The sequence below is a fragment of the Protopterus annectens genome, chromosome 3.part1 (genome assembly GCF_019279795.1).
Source record: "Protopterus annectens isolate FY-2018-M chromosome 3.part1, PAN1.0, whole genome shotgun sequence".
Classification (NCBI taxonomy): Eukaryota; Metazoa; Chordata; order Ceratodontiformes; family Protopteridae; genus Protopterus; species Protopterus annectens.
The window spans coordinates 1530504224-1530528229 of record NC_056732.1 but is presented as its reverse complement, the minus strand read 5'-3'; the positions used below and the strand labels follow the sequence as shown (position 1 = coordinate 1530528229).

General features: G+C 42.3%; 1 protein-coding gene across 1 annotated transcript in view; it reads right to left on the bottom strand.

Annotated features, from left to right (window-relative positions):
• CDK5 (cyclin dependent kinase 5) overlaps positions 1–24006 on the bottom strand; it is a 650155-nt gene that overhangs the window by 88377 nt on the left and 537772 nt on the right. The window contains exon 11 of the mRNA XM_044067607.1: positions 9174–9254. Coding sequence (XP_043923542.1) covers positions 9174–9254 — 81 coding nt within the window. The remainder of the gene's footprint in view (positions 1–9173; positions 9255–24006) is intronic.

The following is a 24006-nucleotide window of genomic DNA, read 5'->3' as shown; positions in this document are numbered from 1 at the left end:
TATAACAGTGTATTCAGACAGAAAAAGAATGGTTTAGATAATAGCAGGACGTATCTGAGGAAATACATGGTCAATATGATGACACATATAAAGTAGGAGTACACAGCATATTAAATTAAGAAATGTATACGCATGTAACAAGTTAATGTTAAAACAAGTTTTGCAGAGACAAAAACATATTCCTAAAGACAGGAGTAAAAAGGTAAGTATCTTTTTTTTTAAAAATTAAGAATAAATTAATGTGATATGAAACTCTAAAATTATTTTTCTTTTAACAGGAAATGGGTGAAGAGATTAGGCTGACGATAGAAAATTATTTACAAAATACGTACACTGACTAAGAATATCTGTAGTAGTAGTTGGAAAGTTAGAATTTCAGAAGAGTCAGAAATACATCTTGACAAGGATATATCTATGGATGAGTTAAGTTACACGACAGAGAAATGTGAAGTCTGTACCAGGTTATGATGGAGTTTCATACAGTTTTCATACAGAAATGGAAGATGAAGGAGAGCACTTACTGAAAGTATTAAATTAATGGTATAAGGGAACTGTCTGTAAGTACAATGCTGAAATAGCCTAGTAAAATTATTCTGGAAAAGACAGACAACCTTGTGTTAGCAAGTTGAAGACCAATTACAATGAATAATGTAGACTATCCTTCAAAAGATTTGGTAAGGTTATTAAAGAAGTTAAAGGCAAAGGTATTTATGAAATAACAAGGAAAATGTCAAATAAATGTTGGTTAAAGTGAAGGAAGACATTAAGGCAATAACAACAAGATTATAAAAGTCGTTGCATGTCACGTCAGGAAAACCCACGGTGGTGATGTGAAAAGTACAGTTTTGTACCTAACATAAATGTAGATGTTCGAGGGCTATTACAGCTGCAGTAATCACATATGGGTTTTCAGCCGGCAGGCGGTCCCTCGGTCGGCCGAATTCCAAAGTCTTGGTCCGGCGTCGGTTGTTGTCGCATACTCTTCTGACGTCAGGAAGGCTAGAGTATAAAAGACACAGCCGACGCCATCTTCTTCAGTCTTTCTTGCCCCAGATGTCAGGTGCCCCCAAAAGGAAGGCAATACATACATAAGTCTAATACACAAAAGTAAGCAAATAAAACATAGCAGGATAACCCAGTCGGCAGGTATGAATAGATATTCAAACCCCAAGGTCTAACCAAGAGGGGAAGGAGGGTGGGAAACCTGTACTGCAGCTGTAATAGCCCTCAAACATCTACATTTATGGTAGGTACAAAACTGTACTATGTTCATCGTGCATTACAGCTGCAGTAATCACATATGGGTAGAATCCCAAAGCTATGCATAGGGTGGTAGGTACTATACGGAACTGGGTTGAGCTAGAATGCCCTGCAAAACTGCAGTAGCAAAGCCTGCTCTTGTTCTGGAGTATAAAGGCAGATGGTAGTGTTTTGTAAAGGTATGTACAGAACTCCAAGTGGCTGCCTCCAAGATATCTTTAGTAGGCACTCCTCTGAGGAAGGCTGTAGAGGTGGCTGTGGCCCTAGTGGAGTGGGATCTGATACCAGTAGGGACAAGCTTTCCATGATAGGAAAAACAAAAACGTATGCAGTGACCAATCCACTTGGAAATGGTCTGTTTAGTTACAGGTTTCCCTTGACCCCCCACAGCATAGGAAACTAGGAGTTGATCTGATTTTCTGAAGGATTTGGTTCTGTCCAAGTAATAACGTAGCTGCCTATGGATGTCTAAAGAGTGAAGCAGCCTTTCCCCTTTGTTTTGAGGGTTAGGGTAGAAGGTAGGAAGGTGTATGGCCTGGTTTAAGGCTACCCTAGATACCACTTTAGGCATAAAGGAAGGGTTGGTACGCAGGGAAACCCTGTCCTGATGGAATATGAGGAATGGCTGCACCGCCATGAGGGCCTGTAACTCGGATACTCTACGAGCTGAAGTGATGGCCAGGAGAAAAGCTGTTTTCCAGGACAAATATTGTAATTCTGTTGAAGCAGCTGGTTCAAAGGGAGGCAATGTCAATTTTTCCAGTACATAGTTAAGGTCCCAAGCTGGCACTGGCTGTTTCCTTGGAGGTCTTATGTTCTTGGCCCCTCTGAGGAACTGTCGTAGGAGTGGGTGTGAGAATAAAGGAGGATCCATGTTGAATTCTGCAGAGATTGCTGAGGCATGTATTTTGATTGAGGAAAATGAAAGTCCATTGCTCAAAAGCTCAGCTAGGTACTGTAAAATCTGAGGTAGGTTCAATTTTCTAGGGTCCTGCCCTCGTTTTTCATTCCAACAGCAAAACCGCTTCCATTTTGCGGAGTAAGCTTTTCTAGTAGATGGTCTTCTGGCCTCCAAAATGACATCCTGCACTTCTTTGGAGAGTAGTGTCTGATGTGATGTTAAGGAATTTTCCATGCAGCTAGGCTGAGAGTTTTCAGCTGACTGTGAAGGGTTTTGAAATTGTTCTGCGTCAGCAGTAGAGGTGTTAGAAGCAGGGGCCACGGAGGAGTGTGTGTTAGGCTCCTCAGGAGTGGATATCAGTGTTGTCTCGGCCAGTCTGGAGCAATCAGTATCATCCTCGGCTTGTCCGTTCTTACTTTCAAAAGTACCTTGGGCAGTAGAGGTAGTGGTGGGAATGCATAAACTGACCGAGTTGTCCATGTGAAGGAAAGAGCGTCCACTTTCCAGGCCTTTGGGTGGAAGGTCCTTGTGCAAAACCTTTTTAATTGATGATTTCTGTGGGAGGCAAAAAGATCTATATCTGGCCTTCCCCACGCTTGAACAATCTCTGTGAATACGTGTGGATGTAGCTTCCATTCGTGAGGATCTGTCATATGCCTGCTCAGAGAGTCTGCCAGTGTGTTTTACATTCCTGGCAGGTACTGAGCCTGAAGTTCCATTTGTCTTTCCAGAGCTAGGTTCCATAGAGTCATGGTTAGTCTGCACAAGGGGTATGAATGAGTTCCTCCTTGTTTGTTTATGTACCACATTACTGTGGTGTTGTCTGTTCTTATGAGCAGTTGTCCTGGATGCAGGAATTCTTTGAACGCTGAGATTGCATTTATTACTGCCAGCATTTCTTTTTGATTGATGTGAAGGTGCTTTTCTTTTTGGGGCCATCTGCCCTGAATGCACCTGTCCTTCATGTGCGCTCCCCAGGCGTAATCTGAAGCGTCTGTGGTTATGACTTGTGTAGCTTGAGGCTTGCAGAATGGAAGGCCTGTGTTTACTTGGCATGCTTGGGCCCACCATATGAATTCCTTTTGAAGACAGGGAATTATTGGAATCTCCGCTTCCAAGCTGTGACTGTGTTGAGACCATAGATTTTTTAGGTACCATTGAAGTTTCCTCATGTGCAGCTTTGTGCATGGGATTAGAAGAATGCAAGATGCCATGAATCCCAGAGCCTGCAGGATTTTCCTTGCAGTAAGCCTGGTACTTTTTGCAAGCATTTTGAAGTAATGAGATAGTTGCCCTTGTTTTTCTGGTGTAAGGTAAGCCATCTGGGTGTTTGTGTCCAAGTTGGCACCCAGGAAGGTTATTTTCTGAGAGGGTGTTAGCTTTGATTTCTCCTTGTTGATGGTGTATCCCAGAGAAAGCAGTAAGCGTGTCACATATGCCAGGTGTTTCAGAAGTACGTGTTTGCTGTCCGCTTGGATCAGGCAGTCATCCAGATAAGGGTAAATTTGTATCCCTTGAATTCTGCAGTATGCAATCACTGATGCCAGGCACTTGGTGAATACTCTGGGCGCAGTAGATAAGCCAAAGGGCAATGCAGAGAATTGATAGTGGTTTGAACCTGCAAGAAATCTGAGGTATCTTCTGCAACTTTGCCTGATTGGGACATGCAGGTATGCCTCCTTGAGGTCCAATGTTACCAGCCAAAACCCCTTGCCCAGCATGGGAAGGAGTTGCTGTAATGTGAGCATCTTGAATTTTGGTACGAGAAGAAATGTGTTTAGAATGGATAAGTCCAGTATGGGTCTCCAGTCGCTTCCTTTTCTTGGCACCAGAAAAAGCCTTGAATAAAAACCTTGTGCTTGTTGGTGCGTAGGTACCTTTTGTATAGCCCTCATGTTTAGGAGCTTTGCAATTTGTAGTTGTGCCTCTACCCTTTGATTTTGTGGTAGGTTTGGCATGCCTCTCATTTTTGGAAGAGTGTGAAAATGGAATTTGTAGCCTCTGTTTATTATGTCCAGAATCCATTTGTCTGTTGTGACAATATGCCAATTGTTTGCAAATAGTGCCAGTTTTCCTCCCAAAGGTGCTGCCAGTTGAATTTTGCTTGGCATGGAAATGAGGGAGTCATTGAGTCTGTTTCCTGTACTGCTGTGCACTGTCGTCACCACCTCTTGGTGCTGGTGATTGCCATTGTCTGCCTCTGTAGGACCCTTGGGCTTGTCCTCTTCCCCTTCCGCGTCTGTATCTGCCTCTTTGGGTCTTGTCAGTGGTTGGAAAGGACCAGTTTTTTGACGGCCAATTCCTGCTGAACCTTGGTGGCTGAACCTGTAAGAAAGCTTTGACAGTTTGCATAGATTTTGCTTTTTCTTCCATTTTACGTAATATATCCTCAGCATTAGCACCAAAAAGAACATCCTTATGTAAAGGTGCATCCAGAATTTTTGCTTTCACTTGGTCTGGCAGATTTTGTTCCCTTAGCCATGCATGTCTGCGAATGACTGATCCGGTAGCGGCCGATCTGCTGGAGGCCTCTAGGGCATCATAACCACATTGTAAGGTGTGCTTACCCACTTGTTCAGCACTATGCATCATATCCTGCAACTCTTTTAAATCTGGTTGTTCAGACTGTGACATTTTTGTCTTTAATTGTGATAACAGGAATTGTTGATATTTAATCATATGAAACTGGCAGTTTAAGGCCCTCATGGCTAGGGTGGCCGAGGTGTAAACCTTCTTACCCCACCTTTCCAGAGATCTAGATTCCCTTTCTGCAGGAAGTGGATTCTTGGCCATGGAGGCCTTAATTCCTTTAGGGCCTTGAGAAATAGTTTCAGGGTCTGCATTATGGCCTTTGTAGAGGAACTGATGAGAATTAGGTACTCTGTAATACCTATCCGGCTTAACTGGTGCAGGAGGCAGAGAATCAGGATTAAGGCAGGCCTCCGAGTAGACATCATCCAATACCTCCAAAACAGGAGGAATAGCCAAAGGTCTATGCTGAGGTAACCAGAGAAATTCCCTAAGCCTTTTCTTGGAGTCTGAAAAGTCTTGGCCTTCCCAGTGGAAGTGCTCTCTCAAAGAGTGTAAGGTTTCCCCAAAGGAAAAATCCTCAGGAGGGGATACAGAAGGAATAGACTGCTCTGCATCCGAATCCTCGAAAGGGGAGTAAGAGTGTTCTTCAGCATCAGAATGTTCTGATAAAATGGATTCTTGGTCAGAAGTAGGAGAATCCTCCTCTACTCTGGGTCTCTTGTCCGGAGGGGCCTGGGAGCCTCTGATAAGAGTGATAAGGTCTTCAGCCATTTTAAGCATGTGCTTCTTAGGCGTGGGCCCAGGTCTTGGGCCTTGTGAAGCAGGCCTAGTAAATTGCTTGGCTGATTTGGCTTTAGTGAAGGCCTTGATAGAGAAGGATGATGAAGGCCTAAATACACCATGGGTGGATGTAGATCTATCCACATTGGTAGGCTCGGCATGAGCAGGGGCTTCGGTTGTAGTCTGGGAAAGGGCCGAAGAACCAGCGGTCTCGGGTACAGAAGACCCCGCCGAGGGAGTGTCGTCGGTAGTCAGGGACTGCAAAGGCGTCTCACTGAGAACCGAACCACGTGGAGCTTGTTTCGGCGTGGTGTCGGTGGAGACCGCGGTTCTCGACTGGCGGTCCTTTTCTTTGCATTTTCTAGACATAGCGGTAGTCGGAGTATCCGACGACATTTTATAATTAAACGCTTTACCAAAATAGTGTTGGGCGAACTCCGCCCGACGCTTGATAGTGCGTTTATCGAAGGTAGCACAAAAGCGGCAGCCCGAGACGTCGTGGTCTGGGCCCAAACAAGGTATGCAAAGGGAATGGAAATCCTTATGCGGTATTTGCTTCCCACAAGAAATACAATTATTAACTTTTTCTGACATCGGTCTGAGGCAAGAAAAGATTCCCCAACGGGGTACTTAGCTTTAATGAAGACTTCAGTTCCAAATTTTTTCGTAATTCAGGAGCTGGCCGACCGGCACTTGCGAACTGCTTCTGCTTCGGGCACCGCGCGGCAAAAAAGACTGAAGAAGATGGCGTCGGCTGTGTCTTTTATACTCTAGCCTTCCTGACGTCAGAAGAGTACGCGACAACAACCGACGCTGGACCAAGACTTTGGAATTCGGCCGACCGAGGGACCGCCTGCCGGCTGAAAACCCATATGTGATTACTGCAGCTGTAATGCACGATGAACATCATGAAAAAACGTGGGAAACTGTGGAATTATAGCATTCTGTAGAAAATGAAATATTTTTAAAAATCTATTTAACAAAGTTCTTATGTTGTTCCTGTGGTAAATGGATGGAAGGGAGAAAAGATAAAAATCAGAAAGGAGTAAACAAATATGTCCTTTGACCACTACATTGTCTTGACTAGTGACTACTGTGGTTATCCAAAAGGAAGAACATGAATCAAAAAAATGCTGAAAAGTATGTAGAAAATTGCAGCATTCATTTAATTCGAAATTATGCAGACGATACAGTTAAGACTAAGGAATAGGCAGTTACAGTTATTAGTAAACTAGCAAAGGTATGGGGTGCTGGATTAACCTTGTGTTGGGGAAAAGAGTAAAAGCTATGGTGATGGGGAGAAAGTGTGGGGGTACCAATTTCAATATACAATGCTAAATGACTGAATTATTTGGGAGGGGGTGTTTTTCCAAAGTTGTTTAGATAAGAACATATTATAGTTATATTTTTATAAGTTTTCGGGATCTAAGTTAAATGCAGTTAAGAAAGGGGGTTTATATTAAATTACTGAAGAGGCATTACAGCGAAAGCCTCTTCGTTGACACCAAAAGAGCGAACCACGAACTATGCGAATGGACAAATCAGCTATTATTTTTTTTCCTCGGGGGGAAAAAAAATCACTGATCCGGCCGGAAACAAAATGCAACTAAAAATAACTCAAACTGGGGGGCTTTGCCCACCACACCCCCTAACTGAATATACCAACTGCAAGCTCACACTACAGTGGGGAAAGGGGCAAATTTACGCTGATGGCCAAGCAATCTTTTTTTCTCGAAGAAAAAAATCGCTGATTCGTCCGTTCGCGTAATTTGCGGTTCGCTCTTTTAGTGTCGATGAAGAGGCATTCACTGTAATGTCTCTTCGATAATATATAGACCCAAGAAAGGAGTGTTGTACAACTAGATTAAGAAAGTAGCTGTGAGTTTAATCTTGCTATTTTCCTGGATCTCATTTTTTGCGTTTCCAAAAATATCCAAATGTAAGAATGAACATGTATATACTTTAAAAGCAGTATAAAAAGTTGTTTAAAAATTCCATTTCCAAAGCTACTGAAAAATGAAAGGAATTAAGAGTTTATGGTGAAAGTGTTTACACATGATAAGGTGTGGAGAATGGAAAATAAATGCCATAAAATAGTTCCTTGAGGATAGAAGAGAATGAATGGTACTAGGAAGCAATGGAAATACTTTTTAGATGAGCTCCATGGGAGAGGATATGGATGAAGTTAAAAACAACACAGAAGAAAGGAGACAAATTTAAAGATGGACATGAATGAAAGGAATTTTCATGGAGACTGATAAGAAAGTTATCAATGAAGGGTTTGATGAAATATAAAAGGCAAGAAGACAGAAACTGTATTTTTGTGGAAGGAAGAATCTATGAAAGTACCCTTTCAGAATGTATAAGACTTATACAATTTTGTGAGAAAGTAAAATATGACACGCAAATAAGAGGAGTCGATACAATGAATACAACTGTTTACAGGAACTATGTGAAAGAAATATGTGAAAATAATATAGACTGATGGGGTAAGCTGTCTTTTGCTTGTGAGTAACACATTTGGAAAGCTAAATGCACTGTGGTGTTGTGTAACGAAAGTGGACACGAATACTATAGTGAAGAAATTAAATTTTGTTTGTGGGTAAAAAGATGGAGAGAGTAACTTGGGTACAATAACTTAAATGTTATTTTGGTTTATGAGAAATGGTAAATTACTTAAAAATATGTGAATTCCGCGGTGGTACAGCGGTAGCATTGTTACCTCACAGCAAGAGGTTCTCCTGTTCGATTCTCGGCTTGCCTTGGGGGAGTGCCTTCTGTGTGGAGTCTGTATGTCCTCCCCCTGGTTGGGTAGCATTCGAAAGACATGTGTGCGTAAATGGGCGTGCTTTCGTTGAAGGTTGGGCATCGAGCTGGCACCTCGGCATTTCGCAAAAAAATCTACTGCCAATCATTAGCGGACCGGAATTCCGCTGTGGCGACCCCTTTCCGGGAAAAAGCCGAAAGATAAACAATAACAACTTAAAAATATGTGAATATGTAAATAAGATGCTCATTTTTAATAAAGACCCCTACTCTTTTCGATTAAGTGCCATGGGATCATTTACATTCACCTGAACTACCAAAAACACAGGCAGATGGGGCTTCAGTTTAACAACTCAACAAAAATAGTGTCAATGCAGTGTTAGTAATGGAAAATGAAGCCAAGCATAGGAATAGAACTGATCACTCAGAGTTAAAGGCAAGTGTGTTATCTGTTGAGACACTGGCATGGACTGATTTTTTTTTTTTTTAATTCGAAGCTGCAATTTCATTTTGATAACTGCAACGTACACAGTTGGATGAGCACTACATATGCAGTTTACTTGTGCCATCTTAAAAGCATGAATGAGAAGTAAACTAAGCCTTCACCTTAAAGGCACTTACACCGTTTCAGCAGAACAAGAACACTGTGTTTCCTGGAGAATATTTACTTATAGATAATAACTGAACAAGGAGCTACTCTGCAGAGAAAGAGCTCAAACATTCAACTTCAAACCTAGAGAAAGAGGTGAAGGATGTAATAACTAAACATGGTGATGGATACAACTGACGACTGTGCCATGACTGAATATGTTCTCGTTTACAGTTCTGTACATCATACTACTATTACACACTATTTCCCTAAATTAAATGTGAGGGGGGAATGTATGCAGAATAATTACAGCAATTAAAACAAGTACTTTGCACAAAACTTTACCTGTAGCAGATCCCTTCCAGTCGCACTCAATTTTGGAACTACATTAACCAATGATGTTGTTGCAGGATACATAGGGTAAGGCTAGTAAGACAGGAATAGAACAAGAAATACCAGTTACTTACAGAACAGACAAAAACAAAAGAAAAAAAGATGAAGTAACTGCACAAAGGGTCCATGATCAGCTTGGAGTAAGACATTCAGAACCATTCTAACGTATTTTAATGGCAGGTGATGTACAAAGTTGTTTTTGCAAAGGTTCCAAAATTTTCCATTAAAAAGTAGCATTAAATAAAAAATTAGAGCACGTACTAAATTTCATTTTAAATGTAAATTCAATTTACAGTGTGTGTGTGTGTGTGTGTGTGTGTGTTTGTGTGTGTGTGTGGGTGTATTACATAAAATAATACAGGAGGGACAGCATCTTTGGAATATAAACAACATACTCACAGTCCTGCCTTCATATGTGCTGAATGGCTTACCAAGATGCTCCCCAAACAGAAACAGATGAGAGAGACATATGCAAGAATATAGTTATATAAACTTTTCAGTCCAGTTGGGATGCATACAGTGATTATTTATCAGGAGTGGAAATAACATGAAGAAGCACATACCACACTCGCTACAGAAGAAAGAAAACACAACCACCACAGCAATTGATCTCCCTCTATAAGGGATCGATCTGTGGGATTTTCTATTCTGATACACAATGGTACATCAGACACTAGGTTAGGAAAAGAAGAACATTCAGCTCTTGTTCTCCCAAATAATAGTTATCACCCCCACCATGGCTGCAACTATGGAAAAAATGTGGTCAGCAGTAGCAACAAGGACCAGCACTACGGTTAACCAGGTCTGTGGAAAGCAAAACAACAAACAACCGCAGACTAAGGATATGCCAAAAACTTTATCAACATAAATGCAAAGCTTTCAGGTCCAAATAAACCCTTTTCCAGTGCTTCAGTACATATAATTGAACTTCCCTGTTATGATCTGAAGATTCATAGTCTGTCTCTTGCCTAGGCCTCTTATCAGGAGGGGGATGGGAACCCCTGATCAAGGTAATTAAGTCTTCGGCCATTTTGAGCATCTGTTTTTTGGGCATGGAGGCCTGTCCTTGTGGCTGTTGAACTTGTTTCTTTGCCTTTAAAGGTGTTTTAGTCTTTGATGTCGGTTTAATATATAATTGTTTAGGTCTGAAAACACCCTCAGAAGCCGATGCCTGCTCAGCGGCTCCAGACCCATCTGAGGGAATAATCTCCGAGGCTCCAATACCTTGAGTTTCCAGTGGCCTGGCCGACTCCACGTGGGAGTCGGCAGCGGTCTGTGACTCTAAAGTAGCGGGCGTCAGGGGCTGCGAAAGCGCCTCACTGAGAACCGGCGACTTGCTTAGGAGAAGCTTCGTCATCGGTTTTGGACCTCGGTTGCCTGTCTTTTTCTTTGCGTTTTTTGTGAACTCCGGTAGTCGGGTGGCTGTCCGACGACATTGTATAATTAAATCTTCGCCCAAAATAGCTTAATGCAAAATCGTACTGACGCTTAATAGTGCGTTGGTTAAATCTAGCACAAAACCGACAACTAGCAACGTCGTGGTCAGGGCCTAGGCAAGGAATACAGTAAGAATGAAAGTCCTTATGAGGTATTTGCTTCCCACAAGAAATACAATTATTAACTTTTTCTGACATCGGTCTGGAGCAAGAAAAAAGTTTCCCCAATGGGGTACTTAGCTTTTAATGAAGACTTCGGATCTGAAACTTGAACACGAAAATCTCAGAAGTCGGCCGACCGGCACTTGAGAACTGTTTCTGCTTCGGGCACCGTGCGGCAAGAAAGACTGAATAAAATGGCGTTGACTGCATCTTTTATACCCCTGATGACCTGACGTCAGGGAAGAGGCGACAGCAACCGACGCAGGACCCAAGACTTTGGAATTCAGGCCGACTGAGGGCAACCTGCCAGCAGGACAACCCAAATGTAATGACTGCAACAGTGAAACACGAAGAACATCAACCGCAGACTAAGGATATGCCAAAAAACTTTATCAACATAAATGCAAAGCTTTCAGGTCCAAATAAACCCTTTTCCAGTGTTTCAGTACATATAACTGAACTTCCCTCTTATAAAATTTGTAAAAATCACATGACACAGCCCACATGCAAATATTAAACTGACAATACTGCAATAATGACTGAAACAAGCATGTATACTTAAATATATCAATTTTAAATGTGCAAAAGTAAAGTTAAAAAATATATATACATATATGTACTCTGAAATAAATAGAAACATTCCCACCAATGCTTTAGCAAAACACATCATGGATAGGGGTACGGATCATGAATTTAGCTTTAGAGTAATTCAAATTATATACAAGAACTGGAGAGGAGGAAATGCAAATAATAAATTAGAAGTATGTGAGTACAACTGGATTCTATGTTTGCAGGCTGACATAGAACCAAGTTTGAATGCTCACATCAGTATTAAACCTATGTTAAAAAAGAAGCAAATGTGATTACATTAATTGTTACAAAAAATTATGCACGTATATATTTATCTTTTAACTCTACTTTTGCACATTTAACATTTATATATTTAAAGCCACATATGTTTGTTTCAGTCATTATTGCTGCATTGTCACTTTCATTTTTGTCTGTGGGCTGTGTCATGTGACTTTACAAGGTTTTATGAGAGGGCGGTTCAATTATATGTACTGAAGCACTGAGGAAGGGTTTATTTGGACCTGAAAGCTTTGTGTTTATTTTAATAAAGTTTTTTGGTGTAACTTTAGTCTGCTGCTGTTTGTTGAAAAAATGTGGTCAGCAACAGGGAATCCTAGGCTGGAGACACCATCAACGAATCTGACAGACCCCTCTTCTGGAATATCCCCTCCACCAAACACTATGGTGAATATATGGGGAGCAGAAAAAAAGCAAAAACGTAGCACCTTTTCCTCAAAACAGAACACTCCCAAGGCAAAGTGAAGGCACTACCTGTAAATTTCCCACACAGGAATTTGCCAAAAGACATCCATTGTGTGCAAAGACACCCATCTAAAACCCATTAAAAAGCAGCAGCAAAGAGTGGAGTAGGACCATGCTTAACTTCACATACAGGATATGCCAAGCTGACATCAAGGAAGGCTAGCACTGGCCATCTCCCCAACCATCTTACTCTATCCAGTAGGAGAAAAAGATGAGCAGAACCTGCTTCTTACAGGCACAATTTCCACAGCCCATTCTGAAGGGGGAGGACAGGAAATGTGCCAGCAAATCCTTTCAAATATTATAAACACAGAACACAGAAAATAAAACTGAAGAAACAGCAAAAATAAGCAGCCAAGATTAAAATTGGCATAGACTGACATACTCCTAGAGCCTCAACTAAAATATTTTCACCTTATGCTGTAAGTCATAGTTACTCCCCTCTGATTGTCTTGGCTCTGTGGGCCCTGTGCTACCTTTGTCAAGATGTCCTTTTTTTCTCTGCAGTAACCCTTCTTCCTTTTTAAGGGCTTTGGTCTTCTCCTGTTTAGGAAAGAAGGGTCAGCCCCTGCTGGGGTAATTTCTAGGTATATGCTTGTAGTGATAAATGAAAAAGATCTTAGACAGACTGCATAGTTTTTCCCTTTTTCCTCCAGCTTCTTTAACACTCAGTCAACACAGAGTCCACAACAAGATGTTCCTTATCCAGAGAGGCATCCACAAACTCTGCTTTCATATGCTGTAGAGGGAGCCAAGTCCTCAGCTAGGCACGTCTCCTAACCACAAACAGCATATCAGATGCCCACATTTACTACAACTACACTTCATGGAGTGCTTGGCAGCCTAGTCGCTGAGGATGCACAGGTCAAGCATCTCCCATTGAAAGCCCCTGTCTTCTATCATTTCTGCCTCTAGAATCAACTGGTCAAGGAGGGAGTCCTGGAATTTTAATATGTGAATGTGAGGCTGGCAGTTGATGGCCCTAATGGCCAGGATGGCTGAGGAGCAGAGACTCTGTCCTATGTTTTAACGGTTTACTGACTAAATACAGCACATTGGGTACAGCTGGGTACATCATGGACTAGGCCAGGTTATAAAAAAAAAAGTGGAGTCCCTATTTGGTATTTGAGTTCTACACCAATGTAATTGTTCACTTTGGTCACTGACATCTGCAATGCAAAGTTACAGCCAAATAAAATAAGATAAATATAAGAAAATTCCCTGACATGCTACATATCTGAGAACTCTGGACTGAGGCTGATCCAATGGACTGATAATGCAATAAATGTACTCAAGGTGCACATCAAACTGCTGAAATAAGATCTAATTGAATCAGTAACCAATGACCCTCTTATACCAACAACATTCTGACATCAAGTAGGGAAGTCAACCATGTCAGGGGGGCAGCCAACAGCTTTCATATTTTGGCCAGCCATCAAATTTCTGCAGACAGAAATCCCTGGAGTCTGTACTGCAACTGCAAATCATGAAAAATATCGTAGAGTTGTGTAAGAATGCACAGGGACATTAGATGTCTGATTAATCACTGTAGAAGAATTCCAAGGATAGCTGTATGTCTAGCAAGCATAACAAAGCATGTGTACCCTCCCCCTGATGCTGCATGTCCAATGTATGATCTCAGCTAGACATAGACAGTGATATATAAAGAACATACGGACACAAAATATCTTGTGCCTTTTTTCCCCAGACAAAACAGCTGAAGCGTAAGTACAGGCAACTACATACATACGTAAAAGTCAAAAAAGAGGTAGAAAACAAACGAACCCACCACTTCCAAACTAAAAAGAAAGGAGGGAGCGATGTAATACTGCAATAGGGATCAGTCGGGCACCTGTTACATTAAGTTCTTACATGACTGAACTACATACATATGTACAAGTCAAAAAAGAGGTGGAAAACAAGAGAATCCACCACATCCAAACTATAAAGCAAGAGAAAGAAAGAGGGAAGGAAGGAGGGATGTAATACCGTAAGAGTATCAGTCAAACACCTGCTATTATATTAAGTTCTTTCATGACTGTACTATATCTTTCCATAATCACTGTTGCAGTATTAATAGGCTATAAGAGATTCCCAAAGCTGTCTAAGAAGAGAGAGTGAAGGGATCCTGAAAAGAGTTATGATCCAAAACACCTAGCAAAACTGAATATGCAAACTCTGCTCTATTCTTAGAAAATACATAAATCTTGTAATGTTTTGGGAAACTGTGAAAAGAAGACCAAGTAGCTGCTTCAGAAATATATTTAGAATACAAACCCGAAGATGTCACAGAAGCTGCTTAACATGGAAAGACCAGCAAAATGAGATAGCCTTGGAAATCCAATTAGAAATAGTTTGTCTGGTAACAGCAGCACCCAAAGTTTTGTCCCTGAAAGAGAAGAAAAGCTTATCAGACTTCCTGAAAGACTGTTTTATCTAAATAGAACCCGAGTTGAATACTGACACCCAAATAATGTAGAAACCTTTCCATGAATTCTGAAGGGATGGAAAAAATGAAGACAAATGAATGGCATGATTGATGAAGTGCTCTTAACTTCCTTTGACATAAAAGAAGGATTAGTAAGGAGAGTAATCGTACCCTTATGAAAGATGAGAAAAGGTGGAACATGGCCTGCAACTCTGAGACACACTCAGCAAAAGTCAAAGCCACTAACAGCACTGTTTTCAAAATGCAAAACTTAAATGATGTACAAATGGCAGAATCAAAAGGGAATAACTTCAGTTTTTCCACAACATAGTTCAAATCCCAAGGAGGCCAGGTAGCCTTTCAAAACTGTTTGGCCTCAAACTGAGAAGACTGTGGTCGAGCCAAAGGGAAAGAAGCAGAAATGGCTGACAGATGAGTTTTAACAGAAGAAACTCCCAACCTAGCAGTGAGCAACTCACACAAATAAACCAGAATATTAGGAATATACAACCGAAAAGAGACTTATCTAAGGCACAAAAGGGAAAAATCTCTTTCATTTGGTGACTTAAGATTTTTTTATCTAGCCTCCTGTAAAACCTTAAGCATGTCCTCAGAGAATTTGTGCCTTTAAGGAACAGAAACACTATCACCCAAAGTATCAGATTCAAAGTCTGTAGGCTTGGATGAATCAATGAGCTTTTGTTCTGTGAAATAAGTCCATCCTGTGAAGTAATGTGATGGCTGTCTCTGGCCAGATGAAGTAAAAGGGGGAAGCCATGCTGCCTGGGCCAAAAGGGAGTCAGTAACACACTTTCTGGTTTGTCCTCCTTTATCTTCAAAAGGACTTCTGAAATCACAGGAATTGAAGGGAAAGCATAAATGAACTCTTTTTCCAAGGAAAGGCTTTAGTACCCATTGCTCACGTTTGAGCTCATGGCATTCTTAAACAAAATGGTCTATCCTGCTAGTTAAGTATGTAGGCAAAAAGATCTATTTGTGGAATACCTCATCGATGAACAATGTCCAGAAAGACCTCTATGTTTAACATCCAGTTGCAACGGTCTGCTCTGGATCTGCTTAAAAGGTCTGCTATTGTATTTCTCCCTGAGGGTCTATACAGACCCTGGAGAAATGGTTTGTGTTGAGATCAAGTTTCTAAGCTAACAGCACCAATCTGCAGAGGCAATAACTGTAGTGTCGTCTGTGAAGACCCAAAAAGAACCTGGAAACCAGAGGTGATGCAGACACTTTAGAGTTAAAATAAGTGCTTTCACTTCCTTTATAATGATTTGGTCTCTTCTTTCCTTGCAGGACCAAACCCCTTAAATCCTGGTATCCTTGGAATAAGCACCCCATATTAGACATGAGGCATATGTGAACAGATGTTGGCAAGAAAGAGGAAACAGAAGAGGTATTCCTAGATTGAGTGAAACTATTTCTTTACACCAACAAAACTCCTTCTTGATGAAGGGCAGGAAAGATATTCTGATGGTAAATGGAGAAAGTACAGTTTTGTACCTACCATAAATGTAGATGTTCGAGTGCTAATACAGCTGCAGTAATCACAGATGGGTTTTCAGCCGTCAGGCGGTCCCTCGGTCGGCCGAATTCCAAAGTCTTGGTCCGGCGTCGGTTGTCGTCGCTTACTCTTCTGACGTCAGGAAGGCCAGAGTATATAAGACACAGCCGACGCCATGTTCTTCAGTCTTTCTTGCCCCAGATGTCAGGTGCCCCCAAAAGGAAGGCAATACATAAATAAGGCTTATCTACATATGCAAGCAATGCAATGAAATGCAAAATCAGTGTAAGCAAGCAAATAAAACATAGCAGGATAACCCAGTCAGGTGGAATGAAAAGGTTGTAAGGCCCCATGCTTTTACCAAGTGGGGAAGGAGGGAGGGAAACCTGTACTGCAGCTGTATTAGCACTCGAACATCTACATTTATGGTAGGTACAAAACTGTACTATGTTCATCGTGCATACAGCTGCAGTAATCACAGATGGGTAGAATCCCAAAGCTATGCATAGGGTGGTAGGTACTATGAGGAACTGGGTTGAGCCAGAATGCCCTGCAAAACAGCAGTGGCAAAGCCTGCTCTTGTTCTGGAATATAAGGGCAGGTGGTAGTGTTTTGTGAATGTATGTACAGAACTCCAAGTGGCTGCCTCCAAAATATCCTTAGTAGGAACACCTCTGAGGAAGGCTGTAGAGGTGGCTGTGGCCCTGGTGGAGTGAGATCTGATACCAGTAGGGACAGATTTCCCATGATAGGAATAACAAAACTGTATGCAGTGGCCAATCCACTTGGAAATGGTCCGTTTGGTAACTGGTTTCCCTTGAGCCCCTACGGCATAGGACACAAAAAGTTGTTCTGATTTCCTGAAGGACTTTGTTCTGTCCAAATAGTAACGTAGCTGCCTATGGATGTCTAAAGAGTGAAGCAGCCTCTCCCCTTTGTTTTGAGGGTTAGGATAAAAGGTAGGTAGGTGTATGGCTTGATTTAAGGCTATCCTAGATACCACTTTTGGCATAAAAGATGGGTTGGTACGAAGGGAAACCCTGTCCTGATGGAAGATGAGGAAGGGCTGCACCGCCATGAGGGCCTGTAGTTCAGAAACCCTACGAGCTGAAGTGATGGCCAGAAGGAAAGCTGTTTTCCAGGACAAATATTGCAGATCTATTGAGGCAGCAGGTTCAAAGGGAGGCAATGTTAATTTTTCTAGAATGTAATTAAGGTCCCAGGCAGGTATTGGCTGCTTCCTTGGAGGTCTTATATTCTTAGCCCCTCTGAGGAACTGTCGTAAGAGTGGGTGAGAGAATAAAGGAGGATCCGTGTTGAATTCTGCAGAAATGGCTGATGCATGTATTTTTATGGAAGAAAATGAAAGTCCACTGTTCAGCAGTTCAGCTAGGTACTGTAAAACCTGAGGCAAGTTCAATTTTGTAGGGTCCTGGCCTCTTTTCTCATTCCAACAGCAAAACCGCTTCCATTTTGCGGAGTAAGCTTTTCTTGTAGATGGTCTTCTGGCCTCCAGAATGACATCCTGCAACTCCTTGGAGAGTAGGGACTGTTGTGGTGTCAAGGGATTTTCCATGCAGCGAGGTTGAGTGTTTTCAGCTGACTGTGAAGAGTTTTGTAGCTGTTCTGAGTCAGTAGAAGAGGCATTAGAGGCAAGGACCATGGAGGAGTAGTGTTAGGCTCCTCAGGAGTGGATACCAGTGTTACCTTGGCCAGTCTGGAGCAATCAGTATCATCCTCGGTTTGTCTGTTCTTGCTTTCAAAAGCACCTTGGGCAGAAGGGGCAGAGGTGGGAATGCATAAACTGTCCAACTGAATGAAAGGGCGTCCACCTTCCAGGCCTTTGGATGAAATGTCCTTGAACAAAACTTTTTCAGTTGATGGTTCCTGTGGGAGGCAAAAAGATCTATGTCTGGCCTCCCCCACGCTTGGATTATCTCTGTAAACACCTGAGGATGTAACTTCCATTCGTGTGGATCTGTCATATTTCTGCTTAGAGTGTCTGCCAGTGTGTTTTCCAGTCCTGGCAAGTACTGTGCTTGAAGTTCGATTTGTCTTTCCAGAGCCATGTTCCAAAGAGTCATGGCTAGTCTGCACAAGGGGTATGAATGTGTTCCTCCTTGTTTGTTTATGGACCACATCACTGTGGTGTTGTCTGTTCTTATCAGTAATTGTCCTGGATGCAGGAAGTCCTTGAAGGCTGTAATTGCATTTATTACTGCTAGCATTTCTTTTTGATTGATGTGAAGGTGCTTTTCCTTTTGGGACCATCTTCCCTGAATGCACCTGTCCTTCATGTGCGCCCCCCAGGCGTAATCTGAGGCGTCTGTGGTTATGACTTGTTTTGATTGAGGCTTGCAGAATGGAAGGCCTGTGTTTACTTGACATGCTTGTGCCCACCATAGAAATTCCTTTTGCAAACATGGAATTATTGGTATAATTGCTTCCAAACTGTGACTGTGTTGAGACCATAGATTTTTTAGGTACCATTGAAGTTTCCTCATATGCAGCTTTGCACATGGGATTAGAAGAATGCAAGATGCCATGAATCCCAGAGCCTGCAGGATTTTCCTTGCAGTAAGCCTGGTACTTTTTGCTAGTGTTTCGAAGTACTGAGATAGTTGCCCTTGTTTTTCTGGCGTAAGATATGCCATCTGGGTGTTTGTGTCCAAGTTGGCGCCCAGGAAGGTTATTTTCTGAGATGGTGTTAGCCTTGATTTCTCCTTGCTTATGGTATATCCCAGAGAAAGCAGTAACCGTGTCACATATGCCAGATGTTCCAGTAGTATGTGTTTGCTGTCCGCTTGGATCAGGCAGTCGTCCAGATAAGGGTAAATTTGTATCCCTTGAAGTCTGCAGTAGGCAATCACTGATGCCAGGCACTTTGTGAATACTCTGGGAGCAGTAGATAAGCCAAAGGGCAATGCAGAGAATTGATAGTGGATTGAACCTGCAAGAAATCTGAGGTATCTTCTGCAGCTTTGTCTGATTGGGACATGCAGGTATGCCTCCTTGAGGTCCAATGTTACCAGCCAAAACTCCTTGCCCAGCATGTGAAGAAGTTGCTATAATGTGAGCATCTTGACCTTTGGTACGAGTAGGAATGTGTTTAGGATGGATAAGTCCAAAATGGGTCTCCAGTCGGTTCCTTTTCTTGGTACCCGAAAAAGTCTTGAATAAAAACCTTGACCTTGTTGGGGTGTAGGTACCTTTTGTATAGCTATCATGTTTAGGAGCTTTGAAATTTGCAGTTGTGCCTCTGCCCTTTGATTTTGTGGCAGGTTTGGCATGCCTCTCATTTTTGGAAGAGTGTGAAATTGAAATTTGTAGCCTCTAATAATGTCCAGTATCCATTTGTCTGTTGTGACAATGTGCCAATTGCTTGCAAATAATGCTAGTTTCCCTCCCAAAGGTGCTGCCAGCTGAAACTTGCTTGGCATGGAAATGAGGGAGTCATTGGGTTTGCTTCCTGTATTGTTGTGCACTGTCTTCACCACCTCTTGGTGCTGGAGATTGCCATTGTCTGCCTCTATATGATCCTTGTGATTGCCCTCTGCCCCTTGTGCGTCTGTATCTACCTCTTTGGGGCTTGTCAGTGGCTGGAAAGGACCAGTTTTTTGAAGGCCAATTTCTGCTAAAACGTGGTGGTTGGACCTGTAAGAAAGCCTTGACAGTTTGCATAGATTTGGCTTTTTCTTCCATTTTCCGTAGTATCTCCTCAGCATTAGTACCAAATAGTACATCCTTTTGTAAAGGGGCATCAAGAAGTTTAGCTTTCACATGATCAGGTAAATTTTGTTCCCTAAGCCAGGCATGTCTACGAATGACTGATCCTGTAGCAGCCGCTCTACTGGAAGCCTCTAGGGCATCATAACCACATTGTAAGGTGTGCTTACCCACTTGCTCCGCACTATGCATCATATCCTGTAACTCTTTTAAATCTGGTTGTTCAGGTTGAGACATTTTGTTCCTTAATTGTGATAACAGGTACTGTTGATATTTAATCATATGAAACTGACAGTTTAAGGCCCTCATGGCTAGGGTGGCCGAGGTATATACCTTTTTACCCCACCTTTCTAGAGATCTGGATTCCTTTTCTGCAGGGAGTGGATTCTTGGCAGTGGAGGCCTTTAATCCCTTGGGGCCTTGTGAAATGGTTTCAGGGTCAGCATTATGGCCTTTGTAAAGAAATTGGTGAGAGCTGGGTACTCTGTAATACCTATCAGGTTTTACTGGTGCAGGAGGCAGAGAATCAGGGTTAAGGCAAGCCTCCGAGTAGACATCATCCAGTACATCCAAAACAGGGGGTATAGCCAGAGGTCAGTGCTGAGGTAACCAAAGAAATTCCCTAAGCCTTTTCTTGGAATCTGAAAAGTCTTGGCCTTCCCAATGGAAGTGTTCCCTCAAAGTGTGCAAGGTTTCCCCAAAAGAAAAATCCTCTGGAGGAGATACAGAAGGAATGGACTGTTCTGCATCCGAATCCTCAAAAGGGAAGTAAGAGTGTTCCTCTGCATCAGAATGTTCTGATAAAATGGATCCCTGATCAGAAGAGGGAGATTCTTCCTCCACTCTGGGTCTCTTGTCAGGAGGGGGCTGAAAACCTCTGATAAGAGTAATTAAATCCTCAGCCATTTTAAGCATCTGTTTCTTAGGCATGGGTCCAGGAGATGGGCCCTGTGCAACAGGCCTCGTGGGATGCCTCACTGCTTTGGATTTAGTAAAAGCCTTTATTGAAAAAGAAGAAGAGGGCCTAAATACACCATGGGTGGAGGTGGACCTGTCCACATTAGTAGGCTCGACATTAGCAGGGGCTTCGGTTGTAGTCTGGGAAAGGGCCGAGGACCCAGCGGTCTCGGGTACAGAGGACACCGCCAAAGGAGTGTCGTCGGTAGTCAGGGACTGCAAAGGCGTCTCGCTGAGAACCGGACCACGTGGAGCCTGTTTTGGTGTGGTGTCGGCGGGGACCGCGGGTCTCGCGTGTTGGTCCTTTTCCTTGCGTTTTTTGGACAAAACAGTAGTCGGAGTGTCCGACGACATTCTATAATCAAAAGCTTTACCAAAATAGTGTTGGGCGAACTCCGCCCGACGCTTTATAGTGCGTTTACTGAAGGTAGCGCAAAAGCGACAGCCCGAGATGTCGTGGTCTGGGCCCAAACAAGGTATGCAAAGGGAATGGAAATCCTTATGCGGTATTTGCTTCCCACAAGAAATACAATTATTAACTTTTTCTGACATCGGTCTGAGGCAAGAAAAGTTTCCCCAACGGGGTACTTAGCTTTAGAGAAGACTTCGGTTCCAATTTTTTCATAATTCAGGAGCTGGCCGACCGGCACTTGCGAACTGCTTCTGCTTCGGGCACCGCGCGGCAAAAAAGACTGAAGAACATGGCGTCGGCTGTGTCTTATATACTCTGGCCTTCCTGACGTCAGAAGAGTAAGCGACGACAACCGACGCCGGACCAAGACTTTGGAATTCGGCCGACCGAGGGACCGCCTGACGGCTGAAAACCCATCTGTGATTACTGCAGCTGTATGCACGATGAACATCGATGCTGAGTCCATACAGACTTTAGATACCACTGTAGCTTCTTCATATGGAGTAAGGCAAAAGGGACCATAGGAATCATTGATGTCATGTACCCCAGAGCGTTGAGGACATCTCCTGCAGCTATCATATCCAACGAAAGGCGGTTCTGAAAGTACAGCATCAAGAAAATAACATTGTCTTCTGGAACAAGAACGGTCACTGACAAAGTCTTAATTCTGTAACCCAGAAAAATCTGATCCCAAGAAGGAAATAAGCAAAACTTCTTTGGCTTCAGTGTGAACCCCAACCAAGCCAGAAGGCCCACTGTGAAATGTAAGTGAGTCAGAATAAGCTTATGGTACTTTGTTCATAGGTAAATAATGGGTAATCAGTTTGCACACTATTACATACCTAGACAGTAACCAGACAGTGACTAAAGGTGAGAATCAAACACTTTATATTGTGTCTCCGAGGTAAACACCTTCACAATTATGCCAACCCCCAACTAATAAGAACCTGAGAAGATTGCTTAGAAAAGGAAATATTTGAACAGCTCAAAGCCAGGCAAAAAGTAATTACGGAATCGATGCACTTTGTGAATACCCTTCAGAAAGTAGAAAGACCAAAGGGAAAAGCAGAAAACTGAAAGTGATGTGAAGACATACAAAAACGTAAGAATTTCTTGAAAGCAGATGAATAGGAATATGCACATAAGCACTCTTTAAATCCAAAGTCACTATGTATGCATGCCTGAAGAGGAATCATTGGAAGCAAGAACTGAATGCTCAACATCTTGAAAGTTGGAACTTTAGGACGGTGTTAAAGAAGGAGAGATCCAAAATTGGTCTCACACTCCCCTACTTTCTAGGAACCAGAAACATTCCTGAGTAAAAGACGATTTTCTGTAAATGATGAGGAACCAGTTCTACTGTACTCTCAGAAAGGTCTTGAAGAGGAGGCAAAATAAGATGAATCTGACTTTAAGGAGGCTAAGGAATTCCTAAAGGACACAGGAGAGCCTTCCAAGACATATCATATCTTCCTTGAAAGACGGACATAACCCATTTATCTGATGAAGGTGGTGAAGTTATCAGCCTTTAAGCTAAAGGTATCCAAGATATACTGAGGTGGATACAAGCTACAATAGGAGGGAGACATTCACAAGCAAATGATTTGTCATGAAAGGAACACTTAGAACGTCTGGAACTTTGAGAATTTTCCTGAAACTTCCCTATGTGTGGTCACTTACTCTTCTGAGATTTCACATCCTTACTCAGAAAAAGACCAGCTTTAGAAGCATGACTTATTTGAAGCTTAGGCACAGGAGAAAGATTGGTTTTAAGCCTTGCATACCTTACCTTTCTCTTGCATGAATAGGAAAAGATAGGGTCTACTTTATGCACTCGAAACATGAAAAACCCAAATCCAAATAGCACGACACAAAGAGCAAACCACGAATAAGTCAAACATACTAAAGCACGAAATTTAAAACCTCGAACCATCATAGTCGGCCAACCCATCACCGCAACACACTACCTACTCAAACACAATAAAAAAACACATACATACACTAACCAAAACCCTACTTCTAACCCAAAATTAAAGCACCAAATCCCTACTGCTAACCCTACACTAAACCCCACGTACACAACCATCTATGCACTATCCTTAACCCCTCCCTAACCCTAAGGTCCATAATTACCGCACACTTCCCCTACGGAGCTATACCCAAACAAACTAAATATTCCACACACATACACTTAACAAAACCCTACACTAAACCTTACATACACTACCTACCTATGCACTTACCTTAACCCCTTCCCTAACCCTAAGGTCCGTAACTATCGCACACTTACCTTACGGAGATATACCGCAGACGGGCCAACTATGCGAATTCGATATTTCCACTTTTGCGGTTTCATTCATTCAACGTATTCGCGGGTTGCTCTTTATGTGTTGCTCTATTTGTATTCGGGTTTTTCAGCTTTTGAGCACATAAAGTAGACCCGAAAAGATCCACAGCCACAGAACCAAAACAATGTTGTCTGTCCAAAAGAAAATCCAGCAATTTAGCCTTGACATCCTCAGGAAAAGGCTGAAGTCTACATAATGAAAACCTACATAATGAAAACCTAGGAAGAACCAAAACAGTAGCTGCAGCCACAGAAGAGGTATCTGTAGCATCATAAATACACCTAGAATGTCAAACCACATGAGAGGCAGAATTAAGTAAAAACAGTGCAGAAGATTTAGCTTCCGAGTCATCAAAGTCAGAAAGCATCTTAACAAAGTTACCCAGAATAGACAAAAGGTACCTAACCGTATGGGTTTGGTAATCTATAGCTCTTATAGCTAAAGTGGCAGAAGTATACACTTTTT